The 16,567-nt window shown below is 54.1% G+C and overlaps 1 protein-coding gene across 7 annotated transcripts in view; it reads right to left on the bottom strand.

Moving 5' to 3' along the window:
* GRIP2 (glutamate receptor interacting protein 2) overlaps positions 1-16,567 on the bottom strand; it is a 139,112-nt gene that overhangs the window by 61,989 nt on the left and 60,556 nt on the right. For 5 of the 7 annotated variants that reach the window (XR_002337661.1, XM_013982003.2, XM_021069372.1 and 2 more), the window contains exons 2-17: positions 14,028-14,108; positions 13,643-13,778; positions 12,744-12,889; positions 11,974-12,060; positions 11,430-11,505; positions 10,154-10,299; positions 9,418-9,565; positions 9,140-9,309; positions 8,100-8,225; positions 7,640-7,789; positions 5,279-5,465; positions 4,638-4,783; positions 3,854-3,934; positions 1,629-1,695; positions 1,403-1,548; positions 488-632 (exon numbers count right to left, since the gene is read on the bottom strand). Coding sequence is in view for 6 of the 7 variants with exons in the window: in XM_013982003.2 (XP_013837457.2) it covers positions 488-632; positions 1,403-1,548; positions 1,629-1,695; positions 3,854-3,934; positions 4,638-4,783; positions 5,279-5,465; positions 7,640-7,789; positions 8,100-8,225; positions 9,140-9,309; positions 9,418-9,565; positions 10,154-10,299; positions 11,430-11,505; positions 11,974-12,060; positions 12,744-12,889; positions 13,643-13,778; positions 14,028-14,108 (2,038 nt within the window). In the remaining variant the exon portion in view is untranslated. Of the gene's footprint in view, positions 1-487; positions 633-1,402; positions 1,549-1,628; positions 1,696-3,853; positions 3,935-4,637; positions 4,784-5,278; positions 5,466-7,639; positions 7,790-8,099; positions 8,226-9,139; positions 9,310-9,417; positions 9,566-10,153; positions 11,506-11,973; positions 12,061-12,743; positions 12,890-13,642; positions 13,779-14,027; positions 14,109-16,567 lie in introns of all 7 variants that reach the window. The other 2 variants (XM_021069370.1, XM_021069371.1) reach the window with 2 other exon arrangements.

The raw sequence follows: 16,567 nt of genomic DNA, 5'->3' as shown, positions 1-16,567 counted from the left end.
CAGAGAAAGCTCACCTCTCACACCTTGGGGTAGCCTCCCTGTGACCCTGTGGGGACCAGTCCCACTTGCTTTCCTCTCCAAACTGGACAGCCTGGGGCACTCCACTCCTCAGCTCTCCCAGCTGCCACACAGTGTCAGGGATACTTTTCAGGGAAGAGGACAGCAGAGTCCCCAATCCCTCAAGAGAAGCCCCAGGCTGTGCTAGGATCCAGATACCAGGGAAACGGCCCCTATACTACGAGGGCACACAGGAGGTGCTGGAAAAAGGCTCACAATGCTGACTTTCCAGAAACGGGGGCACCTCCAGGTTGTGGGGAGCAGAGGGAGGAGCACATGTTTATCCAGCACTTACCTGAAACCAGGAGGTCTGCCAGGGGCTAGCCCCAGGTCACCCAGACCATCAATATTGGCACAAAGGTCAGAGTCCAGTTTTGTGGATCCCAAAGTCCAGCCCTGTGCCATGTGTCCCCACAGAGCCCTGGCTCACCTCTCAGCCAGACCGCGCTTGGTGAGGCCCGAGATGACAATGGGATCAAAAGGCTCCTCCGTTCCCGAGATGGTGATGCCCAGGGGGCCTCCATAGCGCTTCAGCTCCACCGTGTAGCTGATGGCACCCGTGGTCTCCTGCTCATCTGCAAGGGGCACCCAGTCCCTTAGCCACGGATTCACCCATCCCTCCCAGCCATGGAGTCACCCTCTCCCCAGCCACAGAGTCACCCATTCCTTCATGTGAGGACTTCAGATGCCACCGCCTGAGACCATCTGCCAGAAATGTTTTCTTCCACCCAAACCCCATTTAAGAACAGAAACGTGAAGATAACATTTTAAAATAAAAATTTCACACACCACACAAAACAACACAGATATTGATGATAATACCATCGATGAAAAGAAACCAGATTTCAGTTTTTCTTAAAAAATTAGGAATCTGCCTACCAGTGATGCTCTTTCCCAGGATGGGAGTTGGTGGCTGAATAAGATTCTCTCCAGTGACTACAGTCATCGCCTCTCCCTTCTGCATCATTTCTCCTACTTTCCACCCTGTTCCCTCACTCCACGACCTGCCTGGCCTCAGAATGGGTCTGAGTCCACAGTCACCCACATCCCTCCGCCCCCATTCATGGTCCCACCCACTCACCTGCCCACAGCCACTTTGTGCGGGGCCTGTTGGATCCAGGCAGTGGCTCCAACTCCTGCTGAACTCACAAGGGCCTTGGAGAAGCCCGGACCCAGGGCAGCAAGAAATCTGCTGTGGACCCACCCGCATCTTCATTCAAGGGTGCTCTACCAACAGTTCCTGGGAGGCACCCACCACAGTCCCTCCTCAGCTGGAGGGACCCCTGCATGGCAAGCTGGGAACCCTGTGGCCGGAGGGTAGCCTGGAGAGGTGGCGGGCCCTTACCGGAGTTGTCTTCATCCTTCCGGATCTTCAGCTTCACCAGGTCCTCGCACTGCCGCAGGATCTGCACAGCATCCTCCATGGGGCAGTTGTCCAGGCGGATGTTGTCAATGGCCAGCAGCTTGTCACCTGGCTCCAGGGTGCCAGTCCTACAGGAGCAGGGTGGGGACAGGAAGGAGCCCAGCACAAGCAGGAGCAGAACCCACCCCTGGGGCTAGGGCACCCCTACCTGTGCGCCACACTGCCTTTCTTGATGTCCGAGATGACCAGGGGTTCCCCTCGCTTCCTGCTAGCCGCTGGAGGGAAGGAAGCACAAATCCCACCTTTGGTCACCTCAGCTTCAGCGTCCCAGGAGCTGGACATGGACTAGGACCCACACGCCCTGCCCCCATGGATCCCTGGCTGGGTGACTGAGAGCAAATCAGCTCCCCTTCCTGTGTCTCAGTTTCTTCTCTGTAAAATGGGGGCATTGGTAATTAATTAGACAGAGGAGGGAGAACAGCTGCTGTGGCTGCCAGCACATAGCAAAGGCTCAATCCATCAGCACTATTCCCTCACACATGGCCCATCCCCCTGCAGACGGTGCTTCCTGAGGGGCTGTGTCTGGATGGTATCTGCATCCCCACACCTGGCCCAGGGCCAGGCCCCAGACCAGGTGAGCTTCAACAATTAAGTCTACCCCTCACCCCTGGCGCCCCACTGAGGGAATGCTGGTGGTTGCTGACAGCTCACAGCAGGAACCCGCTTGGAAACTGCCTTTGGTAGAGGGGGCAGCCTCCCCCAAGATCATGTCTACACACCCAGTGCCTGGTCCAGGCGGCAGTGCAAAAGCCCGGCTCCCAGCCTCAACTCAGAACAATTGCCAGCCTCCCCAGCCAAGAGCTCCCCAGGGGTTGGGCGAGCCCTCTACTGGAACCACATCCCAGCCCAACTCCTCCCTCCACCCAGTCCCGGGCCTTCTCCACCCACAGGTGTTGATGCTAAGAGCCCTCTCAATAAACACCCTGCAGGGAACTCCTCACGAGAGAACCAACTTCCCGGGGAACATGATCTAAAACAATGGGTGCCGGAGTTTTCTTGCAGAAAGACTCCATTTGGGCTAACGGGTTCTTCCATGAGTGACCAGGTGTAAGGCGCCCTTCTAGCCCATGTGTTAGGCTTCAAGTCCCCTTCAAGGAGATTAAACTCAAAGCCTCTGGCTGAGGCAAAAATTACCACCCCACCCGTCTCATCCTAATGCCCCTTCCCCCATCCAAGCAACCTGGCCTAATCCTTCCTACTCCCTACAAGAAAAGATAATGTCGCCCACTCCTCACCCTGCCCCTATAGGAACAGTATGCACACGCGCAGCCACAGCATCAAGAGATCCTCCAGGAACTTCTCCATAACCTGTTCTCCATGCATATAAGGTATCCTACCCAAGACCAATCAGATCAAATATGCCCCCATACGAAGACCAATCAACACCCAGCCCTCACACATGCGCATGCAGTGGGCCGCACGATGGGCAGGGACGGGAGAAATTAAGTCCCCACAGCATGCGGATATAAGGGAAGCTCAATTGTAAGGCGGGGCCAGTCCCTACTCGCAGGGCACCCCCTCTCCCTCTGAGAATGTACTCTCACTTTAGTAAGCTTGCTGGAACGCTGGTGCCTAAAATTTGAGCTTGTTTACACTTTGCGCCCTCATCTTTTCAATTCTTTGCTGCGTGTGGGCAAGAACTGAAAGAAACAACACAGCACTAACACATGGAACATCTTTAAAGATGAGACAAAGCTGCCTCTTCCAATTAGGTTTTTAAGAAAATATAAGAAAATTATAGGTCTATTTTGAATGGGTACCTTGTGTGATGTACAACCTGGACAACTGCACCTGCTGGCCCTGCCCAGTTGTTCCTGAGCTGGAAGCAGCTTTCCCCCCTTGACTGCTTAAACTCCCACCTCCTCTGACTACAGGATCTGAGGCAGGAAAGAGCTATGGCAACAGCCTTTCTGGACAGTTGTCCCTCCAAGGTGTGATGGAGAGACAGCAGGAGATGTAGTCAGAGGACTCTGGCTTCTTTTGCAGGAGATGGGGTCCAGGAAGATTCTGACATTCCCATGCTTGTGTATTCTACCATTTTCTTTTCATTCTGTAGTCTCTCACTTTCATTCCTTTGACAAACATCAATTAAGCACCTGCTGTGTTCCAGGCTTTTTCTGGGCCCTAGAAAACTCATGTATCTGCTGCCTTACAAACCACTTAACCACCCCTGGAGACCCCCATTATGCAGAATGGGAAACCAAGGCTTCGAGAAGATCGGATCTCACTTGAGGACACACAGCCAGGCATTGCAAGAGGAAGAAAACCAAATCACCCCGTCACACTCTGTTCCAGAGCCTTCCCCAGGCCAGTGCTGTGCTGTTCCCACAGCAGGTGGGCAGGCTCCCGAGCGGGGTTGGGCAGGGGACTCACAGCTGATGGTGATGCCCAGCTCCACTCCGCGCCTCTTGGGTAGCTTCACGTGGAAGGTGCCGCTGCTTGGGATGACGGACTCTGGGTACAGAGAGAACTGAACCCACATTAGACTCCAGGGAAGAGACTCAAGGAGTCCCCACCCCTCATCCATTCTGGCCAGCGGAAAGGAACCCCCACAAGTCACCGTCCCAACCCCATCCTGCTTCTTCCAAAGAGGAGGAAGGTGAGGCTTGGTGCTGACATATCTGAGACAAGCACCCACCCTGGATCACCCACCCCAATCAGAGCATAGTTGGGACTGGAGCCCAGAATCTCCTGCTGCTACTGCTGAGGCCCTGGGGCCAAGGCCAGTCCCTTGGGATCCCACAACTTACTGGGCACCTCCTACATGCTGGGCGTCAGCTGGCGCTTTCACATGCTTTATCTCATGCAATGGTGACAACACCCCTTGTGGTAGAGGGTTCCATGCACTATGTTACAGTGCGGGGAACTGAAGGTGGGGGAGGAAGAGTCCTGACCCAAGTCACACAGTGTCCAAATCACGGAACCGAATTCTAACCGAGTGGTTGTTTGGGGATCTTTGCATAAGCCCTGCCCCTCCCCCAGCTCCTGTTCCATTGCAAACCCCTCCATTCCACCCTCACCCAGTACAACTCCTCCCTCCGGGCCACTGCCTTTCTCCCACATTAGTGCTGGGGCCAGGCCCGGGGTTGGGGGAGCATCTGCAGGAGGCAAGAGCGGGGTAGAGAGAGGTAGGAGGAGGCTGGAGGCACCCACTCACCTGCCACGTCGAACTCCACCTCCAGCACGACCTTGCGGGCCAGCGCCGCATCCCGCAGCAGCTGGTTGGCTTCCTCCATTGTCCCATCCTCGGTGGCAATGCCGTTGATGGCCAGGACACGGTCCCCTACCTGCAGCAGCCCACACCTGAACCCAGGCGGCCCGGCAGAGAGAAGAGGCCCCAATGGGAGATGGGAACAAAGAGCAGGAGCAGGGCCAGACCCAAACCTGGGCCCCACCCCCAGGGCTGGGGGCAGTACTCAGCTCTGCCCTGTGTCAGCTCAGGCAATTTACCATGGGACTCTGGCTAAGATGTGACCTTGCTGGGCCTCAGTTTCTCTGTCTGTCCAACAGACCTGATGCCATGCCTTAGGAGACATGTAGAGAGGACTCTGAGTTCAGACAAACCGGGGTTCAAGTTCTGGGTCACTCAAGAGCTGTGTGACCCTGGGCAAGTGAATCAGCTTCTCTAGGCCTCAGATGCCTCATCTACAAAATGGGGCCTGTGATGGGGCTGATATGATGGTGGATGAGATACAGCTGCGCAGCCAGGCTTGTGGTGTGACTTGGTTTCCTTAGCTATCCGTGAGCTCCCCGAATTGGAGAGTGGCAGGCCCAGTAGGGAGGGGGTAGCTGGCTCACCTCTCCGCCGGGCTGTCAGGCTCGATAAAGCGCACAAGGGGTGGGGAGGACAGGGTCTCGGTGGCGAAGATGCCGCCCTGGAGCTGGAGGCCAAAGCCGCTGAGGGGGTCTCCGCAGAGCACGACCTCTGTGGTCTCCGTGTGCACAATCTGGCCGCCTGGCCCCACCGTGCTGGAGGCCAGTGACACTGGAGGGGCAGGCAGACATGGCGCTCAGGGGCACAGCCTCCAGGAGGCCTTCCTGCCAGAGCCCATCCACCCTCAGCCCAGGCACCTGGAGTCAGAGGGGCAGGTGAGCGGAAGGCCTGACTCGCCTGAGGCGGGGCCAAGTCATAGCCTATTCTGACCCTGTTTCCTCATCTGAGTAATGGGACCATGAGTCCCACCGAGTAGAGCTGAGGCCAGGCTTAAGGAAGAAGCTCCTGGGCCTGCAGCGTTGCACAACAGAGGTTCTGAGGGTCAGTGATGTTATGTCATGTTATATGTTACCTTTAAACTTATTATTACATATTAAATATCACATATTATATTATCAGGAGTTCCAGTCGTGGCTCAGCAGAAACTAATCTGACTAGCATCCATGAGGACGCAGGTTCAATCTCTGGCCTTGCTTAGTGGGTTAAGGATCTGGTGTTGCCACGAGCTATGGTGTAGGTCGCAGACTTGGCTCAAATCTGGCATTGTTGTGGCTGTGGCATAGACCAGAGGCTACAGGTCCGATTCAACCCCCAGCCTGGGAACCTCCAAATGTCACAGGTGCAGCCCTAAAAAGACAAAAAAAAAAAAGTCCTGCTGTTTAGGCTAATATCCATTGTATGATGACACCACATTTTTAAAATCCCCATCCACTGATGGACATGTTGGTTGTTTCCACCTTTTGGATATTACGAATAATGCTGTATGAACATTTGTATATGTTTTTGAGTGAATATAACATGTTTTCATTTATCTGGGGCACATACTTAGGGTTGGAATTTCTGAGTAGCATAACTGCATTTACCTATTTGATATGTTAATATATTTTGCTTTATATTTCATATATAAAATACATTTGTATTGTTCATGGATAGCAGATATCATTTATTAAAAAATTTTAATTATTGAATTTTATTCTATTAACTATACTATTGTAGCTTTATATATTATTTTCTTATACTATTTTATTTTATATATGTATTATGATATGTATAATATTTTACTGTTGGATGTATTATATTATTATATTTATATTCATTATTTTTTTAACTATTTCATCTCCAATGATAACAATGGTGCTAGAATATTGGAGGTGTTCAAAAAACTTTAACTAATTAATTGTCATCAAGGAAGGGGACAGGTAAGGGAGCCCAAGAGTCTCCATCCTCCATAAGGTCCTGTCTATGAAGAGCATTTCTGAATCTTCCCATCCACACACCCACAGCTTCAGTGGGTGACAAAGGTGTTCATAAAGGTATATTTTATCTGACTTTGAATTCTGTTTCCCTTTTCACCTTGGCTTCCAAGAAGCTCATAATGATATTTTGCTCCTTTCAGATTCCAGATGACTTATGTTCTCTCTCTTCTCTCACCTGGTTCAATCCCATATGGCCTAGTCTGACTTTCCCTTCTTCCTGGAGGCCTCTGCAATTCACACGGGAGGAGTCTGGGAACACTCTCTACATTAACAAAGGAAAGACTCTTCCCAGGAAAGATTTCAAAATTCTGGGCATTCTCATGACTTTTGCTACTTCCACATGCCTCCTGCATTATCATTCATTACTGTTTGTCCTTACATTTATTCATTTAATAAAAATACTTAAATACCTTCATTTCAAAAGGAACTATAATATAGTGATCATAACTAAAGAAAAATGTTTATAAGCAAAAATTAAGTAGAAATATATATCTAGTAAAACTGACTATTACTACCTTCTAGATGGATAGTCTCAGGCCTGTGTGTCTTTGTCTTAGAGAAAATTAACAGCGGTCAGAGAGGTAGTTAAGACAACTTAACACCACACTCAGACTTTCCCTTGAATGGATCAGAGGACTGAAGGTGAGAAAAATAAAATGGAGTTACTGTGAGAACTGTGTACGAATCTGAAAAGGCATCTTTTCCTCAGACACTTTGCTACCACCTGCTGGGAACTTTTCATAATAAAAATACAAGACAAAATGTACAAAGTAACTGTCACCCCTCAGATGTGCTCTTGTGCGGTACACAACCTATCCAACCATCCATGGCAGCCTGGTGTACCATGCATGCTATTTGATGCACCCCCACCCCGAGCCCCAGCTCTGTCCAAAATACCCCACACCCTTTGGCAAGTCTCTCTCTCAGGCACACAGACAGTCCAGAGAGGACAAAGAGACCACGGCTTACATGAGCTCTTGTGCTCCCTTCTTCGCTGCCTTCTCCGCCCCATTGTGGTCCGGGGACTCATGGGCTGGGATCCCCGAGGAAGAGTGCTGGGGTTGGTGCAGGGAAAGGCGTGGTTCAGTGTCGGCGAGGAAAAGGGAGATGAGGACAAGGCTGGGGAGATGAGAGCACAGCCCCGTGAGCCCCAGCAGAGCCCCCCAGCCTGCCACAGGGAAACACAGGGCTGCCTTCCACCCTCCACACACCTGCCATGTGACCTCAGACAAGTCTCTCCCTCTCTGGGTCTCAAAGCTCACAGAGTTTTCACACACCTGGTGAAACCCAGCTGCAGGACTGGGGCCCATCTCATCACTAATGTGTCAGGTGAGGCTATGCCGGCCCCCAATTTCTTTGAGTCTATATAAGACAGGCTCAAGCCCTTCTCTAGGAACTGGGGAGAGGAACAGTGGGGAGGGCACTTTACATTGGCTCTGGTCCTGGCCAGCAGGTGTGGCCCAGGTGGACGTCCTGCAGTGGCCGGGCCGGGGGCTGTGGCAGGAGGGCACACAGGGGTCCCAGCGATGTGGCTGCTCGCTCCTCTGTACCTTCACTGAGGCAGAGGAAGAGGAGAGAGAGAGACATGCCATTAGGGGCTGAGCAGCTCTGAATCACCAGGCCCCTGGGGGACTGAGCTCCCATATGCAGAGGGAGGAAGGAACAGAAGACCCTGGGTTTCCTGAGCCAGGTTAGGCATTCAGGATTCTTGCTCTGCATCCTGGACATCCTCTGTGTGCCAGGCACTGTGCTCAGGGTTCAGCCACGCAGCAGCCAGAGGGGCAGGGACACAGGAGGGAAAGCTGGCCCAGACTGAGGCCCATAGCTGGGAGATGGTGGTAGAGTAGGATTTGAACATGGGAAACTTTGCTGTGGAGCCCAAGAACTGGCTCATCAGCTTCAAGGAGCACAGTTTGCAAATGGTGACCAGTTGTAGCACCATTGGGGTCTACCACAGCACCATAGCCTGGGCAGCCTCAGCAGTAGCTGAGCATAGAGGGCACCAGGGTCCTGGCATTTCTGCCCCACACTGGGCTCTCAGGGGCCACCTGGGTCCCTGTTGGTTTCGTCCAGGCTTGCACAGATCTGCATTGCCGTCTGAGATGGCTCCCACTTCCTCCACCTCCTTCTCATACTGGCCTCATCCCCAGTGAGCTCTTCACTCCATCCTGAGCTGAGCCCGAGATCCAAACTTTGAGTAGCACAGAGCACAGAAAGAACTATCCCCTCCCTTGTTCTAGCTCTTATACTTCTATTAATGCAACCAGTGATGGAACTAGCTTTGGGGGCATCCCACCAACAAACTGTCAAGTTGTTTCTCTGCCCCACCTCCCCACCCTAAGCAACTGCACTTGACAGTTCAAGCTTCCCTATAGGAATGGATATTTGTTCCAGTAAATTTTAGCCTGCCCAGGGCATTGGTCCATTAACACTCAGGTTTGCGCCCTGAGGTCTTCCCAGGGAACCCACCTGCCTCTGAGGGCTTCAGCGGCCGCCGGCTCTGGGGCGCAGGCAGGATCTCCAGCCTCACTTTCTCTGACACGCTGGCCAGGAGTTTGGTGGCCTCGAGCAGCGAGCAGTGTTCCATGCTGGTGCCATTGATGGACAGGATGTGGTCTCCAGCATGCAAGGCCCCACTCCTGGCCAGGTCAAGAAGCAAAGGGGAAGACTCATCTGGCCAGACAAGCTCTGGGCAGCCCCTCCCCCTGCACCCCTTGTACCATGGCAGCTCCCAGCATGTGCCCCACCTGTCCACCACGCTGGCTGGCTTGATGCGGTCAATGGTGATGACAGGCTTATTCCGGTGGGAGCCGGTGGTGAGTGAGATCCCCAAGGTGGACCCCGGGGTCTTGGTTATTTCCACGATCAAGGGCCCTGAAGCGCTGGCCACTGTGTCTGGTACATGGAAGGAAAGCAGAGTTTGAAATGCAAATATTGAGCACTTTCCTCCATCTCGCTGCACCCACATTACAGACAAGAAAACTGAGGCATGTGGAGGCAAAAGCCTCGTCCAAGATCACACAGCCACTGGGCAGCAGAGGAGGGGCAGGAATTCCTGTCTCGGGCGCTCTGGGCCCAGGGCTTTCCTGGAGAATTCCAGTTTGCTCACATTTATTGAATGCCCGCTGTATGCTGGCACTGAACTGTGTTTCACAATGGGCCTTCTCCATTTCTCTCTGTGATTTTTTGCACATTCACTATCTCTGACACACTCTATACTTAATTTATTCTATTGTCTATCACTCCTCTCCAGAATATCAGCCCCATAAGAATAGAGACGCCGTCTGTACTGCTGTCAGGTGTGTCCTCAGAGCATCAGACAAGGCCTGGCAGTGTATTTACTACCCAGAGAGGCTCAGAGAGGCTGTGACGGGCTCAAGGTCACACAGCCTTTGCAGTGATGAAGGTCTGTACCTGCTACCCCATCCCTCCAGCCCCCAGCCTCTTCCTGCCCCAGTTCCAGCCCTCAGGCCCCCAACTCACCTGGCACAGCCACATCATACTCCACCTGGAACAGTGCCTCATGGCTGCACTGCCGCAGGGTGGCCAGGGCAGTGGCGTGGCTGGCACCATGCAGTGGGATCCCATCAACGCTGAGCAGCCTGTCACCCACCTTCAAGGAGCCCTCCCTGCAGGGAAGGGCATGGTCAGCCAGCCTGGCCCTGGACAAGGGCGGGAACTGGGAGAGGTGGGGGCCCAGAGGACGGGGCAGGGCATGGAGTGGGTGAAGGAGAGAGGACATGGCAGAAGGGAAGGAATTCCACATGAGTGAAGGGAAGAGGGAGGGTATGCGGAAGCCACTGAGCAAGTGAAGGAGGCAGTGAGGATGGGGTGGGGTCGGTTCTGACACCTCTCACCCCATTTGGTGCTTAAATTCACAGTCCCAGCTCAACCCTCAAGCGTCAGGTCAGGGCCCAAACAGGGTCCCAGCCCTGCCAGGACCAGGTAGCATCAGAGGTAGACAGTCTGGAGGCTTCACGCTGCTGGCCAGAGCTCCCTGCCCAGGGCCTCCACCCTGGTTCTCAGCAGTGGCTCTGGCCTGGGGACAAATAGGAATTCTACTGGGTCCCAGGGAGGGGCCTGAGGGGGGTTCACCTCAGTTTGGGTCACATCCCGGCTCTGGAATGCCTGTCCCAACAGGTGGCCAAAGCTATTCTGGGAGGTTCTATGAATAGCCTGTCCCAAGGACGGCTTTAGATTTCTGACAAGGCCGTTCCAGGCTTTCCTTAAAATGGCCAGGAATCCCGCGCCAGGGAGGTCAGAGGGTCAGGAGCTGGGAACTGGGCGTGTTCCTCTCCACAGTTGCTCCCCCTAGCACTTGCAAACAGGGCCCGGGCAGGGCCAAACTGGCAGCACAGCCAGGACCGGGGAGGCCGCATCACAGAGGACCAGAGGACGCCTGTCTCCTTGCCCCAAATCCCTCGCTGCAGCTCCCAATGGCTGCATCATTAGACCCATTCTACAGACAGGAAAATCAAGGCCAGGGAAGGGACACCAAAGCTCACTCCCCATCCCCCACCCCCTCAAGACAGCAGAGTCTTGGGGAAGAAAGAGCTTGGAGTTGCTCTCATTTGGGGCTTAGCACTGGCTCCACCAACAATTCCGAGTGGCTCTGGGAGAGCAGTCTCCCCTCTCTGGACTTCAGTTTGGCTCATCTGGAGAACGCGTATGATGTCCACTCTGCCTTCCTCACAGGGTCTGGTGCTGGGGGCCAGCAGTGCCGGGCAAGGCTGTAAGGGTCCCTCCAACTCAGGCTCACCTGTCGGCGGGGCCACCAGGCCGCACATAGGTCAGGACGAGCGGGCGGGACTTGTGCCCATCTTCATGGGCGCCTCCTGGACAGAATCCCACAAGAGGCGGGAATCACCGACCCTCTCCTTCCCTGGTGCCCAGCGGCCCTGACCCAGACCCTGAGCAGGCTCCCTTCATTAAATCTGCGCAAGGACCTTGTCCTTGCTGTGCACAGTCCTTCCCATGGGACAGCGACTGTAAACCCCACCCAGAGCTGGGACAGAAACCAGGGAACACAGCCAAAGTCCTTTCTCAGTTAAACAGCTTGCTTCCCATCCTAAGATCTCATCCTATTTCCCTTTTTTGCCCTGGTTGCTAGGCAGCATCAAACTTCTTTTTCTGGTACAACTTCTCCCTCTCACTCCCCCCAATCATGCACACTTTGTTGTGAGGCAACATATATATGAAAGATGTATGTAATGAATACATATAATTCATTAGAGCAAAAGAGAACACACAGAATTGGCATTAGCCTTCCCACCCCTTGACCCAAAGGTGCCTCTTACACTGACCTCTGAGGACGAAGCCAAAGCTATTGCCCTCCTTGTAGAGGGAGACATCCACTGTCTTTGCAATGATCCCTGGGTTGTTCTCAGGGGCTGGGGAGAAATGGAGGGCTCCTTTGAGTCCTTGAGTCACAGCAGCAAGCCAGCAGATGTCCCCGAAGCTCTTTCCAAGAGAGCTGCGTGACCTGTCACAGACGCTGCAGGAAGGGCGAACTCCCTCTGCCTCATTTTACAGCTAGGACAAGTGAGGCTTAGAGGTCCCCTCTTCCCTAAAACCCACTTAGTCTACCACTTAGAGTGGGGAAAGGGCCTGCCCATGCTCCCACAGAGACATTGGCAGAGCTCAGGCTTGTGTCCATGGCTGGCAGGCTCAGGCCAGAGCTGAATTCCAGACAGTCATTCAAATTTCAAGACTTTAGACCAACTTTGAAAATTCAGAGCTAGGCTAAACCCTAGGACACTGTACTGAGAGCAGCACGGGAGGGCAAAGAACAATTTATTCTGCTGATGTTCCTAAAACCTTCCCCCAAAAGGAAAAGCATCTGGAAACCAAATATGCAAGATGACAAGGAGTTAGGAACAGGGCCCTGCCACCAACTGGTGACAGCATACTGCATTTGTGGACAAAGTCCTAGGTGTGGCATGAATGTCTGTAGTCAGTCTCAGGTCCCGCCCACCCTGACTGGCATGGCCCACTACCCAGGTGCTGGCAAGGAGGCAGCTTATCCACCCATGACCATGGCAGTGGAGAAAGTTCACGGTTCAAGGGCACCCACCGGGCGGGGGCAGCTCATACTCCACCTCCAGCACCACGCGCTCGCCCACATTCTTGAGCAGAGTGATGATCTCATCATGGCGGAGCCTGGTCAAGTGGATCCCGTTCACTGAGCGAATGTAGTCACCCACATTCAGCAGGTCACTCCTAGGAACAAGGAGGCCAGGGCACACACGTGGTGACAGGCACCGGCATCCACAGCCACCCTCCTGTTGAATCCTCATGGTCTCTGGATCCCCATTTTACAGATGGGGAAGCTGAGGCTCAGAGGGGTCAGACATTGTCCAGGGTCACACAACACATGAGTAAGAGAGGGTGGATTCCAACCTAGACCTGCCTGCCACCCAGGTCTGGCCTTTCCCTTGAGGCTGGTCTACCCTGTTTCCCTCCTTCTGGAGCATCACCCTCACAGGTACAGCTCTGACTGGCCCCAGAGAGCGTATAAATTGGTCAGATCATCGCCTCCTTTGCTCTTCCCAGGTCTGGGGGCAGTGAAGGAGAGGCTCACTCCTAGGTTTCATGGAACTCCTGGCTCCAGAGAGCTGCAGAGGCAAAATTAAGGGAAAATGCAGGGCAACGTGTTCCACAGTGGCTCACAGGACTGTGCCAGCAGAGTGGCTGCCTCAGCCTGGAGTCCTGGGGGCTTTCCAGAGGCGGTGTGGAGGGGTGAAGAGCAGGCTAGCTGGGGCCAGGCAGAGGGAACGGCGTATGTGGAGGCCTGGGGCTCTGGTGTGAAGGGAAAGAAGGAGTTTGGGCCTAGAATCGCTACCCCCACCAGAGGCCTTTCCAAGCTCACAGGTGCTCCAGGAAAAACTGCCTGATCCCTCTGCCAAAGGCCCGCGTACCTTTTCCACCAGCCCCAGCCCCCTTCCCCCTGCCCCGACCAAGCCCTCAGCTCACCTGGCTGCTAGCCCCCCAGGTCTCAGGTTGGAGACCCTGGGCTTGCCGTCCTTGTCGGTGCCCCCTGAGATGGTCAGGCCCAGAGTGCTGCCTTCCTTCTTGGTCAGCTCCACCACGGTGACCCCTCGGAACTCCTCTGCCAACAGAAAGGGGGTGAGCGGCAGCATGGGGCTTATTCTGGGCCCCCAGCTCCAGGACAAGTGAGGCCAGTACTTGGTAAGCAGTACACTTGGCTGCATTAGGCTGGCTGAGATCATCTCCTTTTTACAGGGGATCAGAGAGGTTAAGTGATGAGTCTAAGGTCACAGAGTGAGTAAGAGGCAGACCCCCACCCAAGCTCTCTGCCTCCAGGACAGAGAAGGGGGAGGGAGAGGAGGCTCGATACCTGGAATGCTCTGCCTGCGGCACGCCAGGGCCACATCGGCCCCTCCTGCATCCTTGCCTGCTTTGGAGTATGGCCCATCGTCTGCAGGCAAGAAAGAGAGGAAAGGCCCTGAGTTCTGCTGGTGCTTCCAACAGGCAAACCCCTTCTGCCTTGGGAATCTTCTGCTTGGCAGAGGTAGTCTGTTCGAGGGGTTTCTTCCTGCCACCAGCTCCACCGAATCTCCACTGGGGAGCCCCACGGTTTCCCCTCCCAGGGGCAACTCTGCCTCTGCTCTTGAGGCACTTTGTGGCTGTCGCCATGCAGTCAACTACCTCTACAACTACCGTTCCACTTACAGATAAGGAAGCTGAGGCTCAGAGAGGGACAACTCGCACCCATGGTCACACAGCCCTTGGCCAAGCAGCCTCTGCGAAGAGCCAGGACCAGACCCCAGACTCCTTGGCCCACCCACCCCATGCTCCAGGCTCCCTTGGCCAGGTCCTTTTTTTCACATCTCTTCTTGGAGTCCTTTCTCAGCCCTGGAGGAGAAGGGTAAGGTCGACCAGCAGACAATCAAGGTGGCCAGCTCTCCCGGGCTGCCTCTCAGGCTGTCCGCCCCAGACCCCTGTACACCCCCCTTGGCTTCTGCTGCTTCCCCAGGCTACACCTGAGCCTGTGCACACCCTGCATGCCCCTCAAGAAGAGCCCTCTGCCCCCAGCCCTGAGGTGCCAGCTGAGTCAAGTGCTGTGAGCGTGGGCTTAGGGCTCAGCCATTCACTCAGCTGTGACAAGGCCTCTCCCTCCCCAGCCCTCTACAGCAAGCAAGGCCTAACTCACAGGACCTCCCCACTCCTCAGAGGAGAGGGGAGAGCAGGGCTGTAGGAGACTCAGCCCTGGCAGGGGGCAGAAGCCTCTTATCCCATCCCAGCTATTTTCACAGGGAGGTTCAGATTAGGGTTTAGCCGGGGGTGAGGTCAATCTGGGTCAAGATCAGGACACAGCCTGGCCAAGGTCCAGGCTCAGTTAGAACCGGGAACAGTGTTCAATCCACAGCAGGTTTCTCAACCTTGGCACCACTGACATTGTCTGGGTAATTCCACAAGTGGGGGGAGCAAGGTCTCTCCTCTGTGCTGTACCATGTTTAGCGGCATCCCTCCCCTTTAACCACCAGAGGCCAGTAGCGCCCACCCCGGTCATCATAGCCAAAGAGAACTCCAGACCTCTGACATGGCCCCTAGGGGAGCAACACTGTTCTCCACCCCCTCACTGAGAATCACTGCTCTAGAGTTGGGGTGGGGCTCAGGCTGGGTCAATGTCAGGGTCAGCCTGGGAGCTAAGGAAGCCTGAGACCCTTGACCACCTGCAGCTCTAACCATTGAAAAACTGCTTCTCCAGACCAGGGATGGGCCCCCTGCTTGCCAGAAGGCAGCAAACAACAAACTAAACTGCAGTGAAGCCCAAAGTCATGTCCAGGGCCTCTGGACTTGGCTCTCAGCAGCTTTGCCCACCCCCACCCCTGCCAGCCACTGAGTTCACATCCACAGCCACAGATTCAGGCAACACCCCATTAAGTATAATGCCTCCTATTACAGTTCCCTAATTCACACTCCATTTAGATTCAACAAGACGTTTCTGAGCTAATAAAACTAGGAAGACTGGGTTCTATCAACTGTGAGACAATGAACATTTCTGGTAGTTCATACAGGCAGTTCTAGAATGAAAATCTGTCTTATCCCAGGCAAATCTGATTCCGCCACAGGAAACTCCTCCTCTCCCAGGTTGTCCTGGGAAGACCGGAGATAAGCTTGCCAGCTCCAGGTTTAGGGGTCTGGAAAAGGGGCGGAGGGAAGTTATCCCCTGAGGACAGGAAAGGGAAGAATCAAGTTTGCCAAATTCAGAATCAGGATCCCAAAGAATGGAGTGAGGCAGCAGTGGGTTCATGCTGGATTCAGAAGCCAAGGATACAGGATGCTGGCAGCTGAAGCAGAGGGCCTATTTCCTGGGGTGTCTCAGGGGTTTCTCTTCAATGCTGCCCCTCTGTCCTTCCCTCATCCCAATATTCAAATTTTGCTCTAGCAAATGACATGGTGCCAAATTGGGCTGGAACAGTACACAGGGGATGGCGGATCCTCTCATCTTGATCCTGAATAGCCCCAACTCCCCTCCTTCTACAATTTTTTGCTGACTTTGGGCTCAGCTGTTGGGCAGGCCTGGCAGTGGGATGCAAACCAAGACTCATGCTCGGTGCAGACACAGAGTCAATAAGCAATAAGCAAGGTCTTGAGAGACTTCTCTAGAGATGGCACATGCATTTTAGGGCATGGATTGATGAACTCTCGTGGAGGCTGAGGCCACTCAGAATGGCTGATGGCTAGATAAGAGGCTTCTGGATACCTAAGACCCCCTACCATATTCAGAAAAGCCCCCAGAAGGAGTGCTACAGTGTTTGCCAATGCCACTGCAGAGGGGACACAGTACCCCACTTTGACAAACATTCTCAGGTCAGGGGGAAATTGAGGCAGCATTCAAACCAAGAATCAAGGCAGGGCCAGAATTACCAG

The sequence above is a fragment of the Sus scrofa genome, chromosome 13 (assembly GCF_000003025.6).
Source record: "Sus scrofa isolate TJ Tabasco breed Duroc chromosome 13, Sscrofa11.1, whole genome shotgun sequence".
In the NCBI taxonomy this organism is placed as follows: domain Eukaryota; kingdom Metazoa; phylum Chordata; class Mammalia; order Artiodactyla; family Suidae; genus Sus; species Sus scrofa.
The sequence above is the reverse complement of the archived record's forward strand: the minus strand, read 5'-3'. Positions and strand labels throughout refer to the sequence as shown.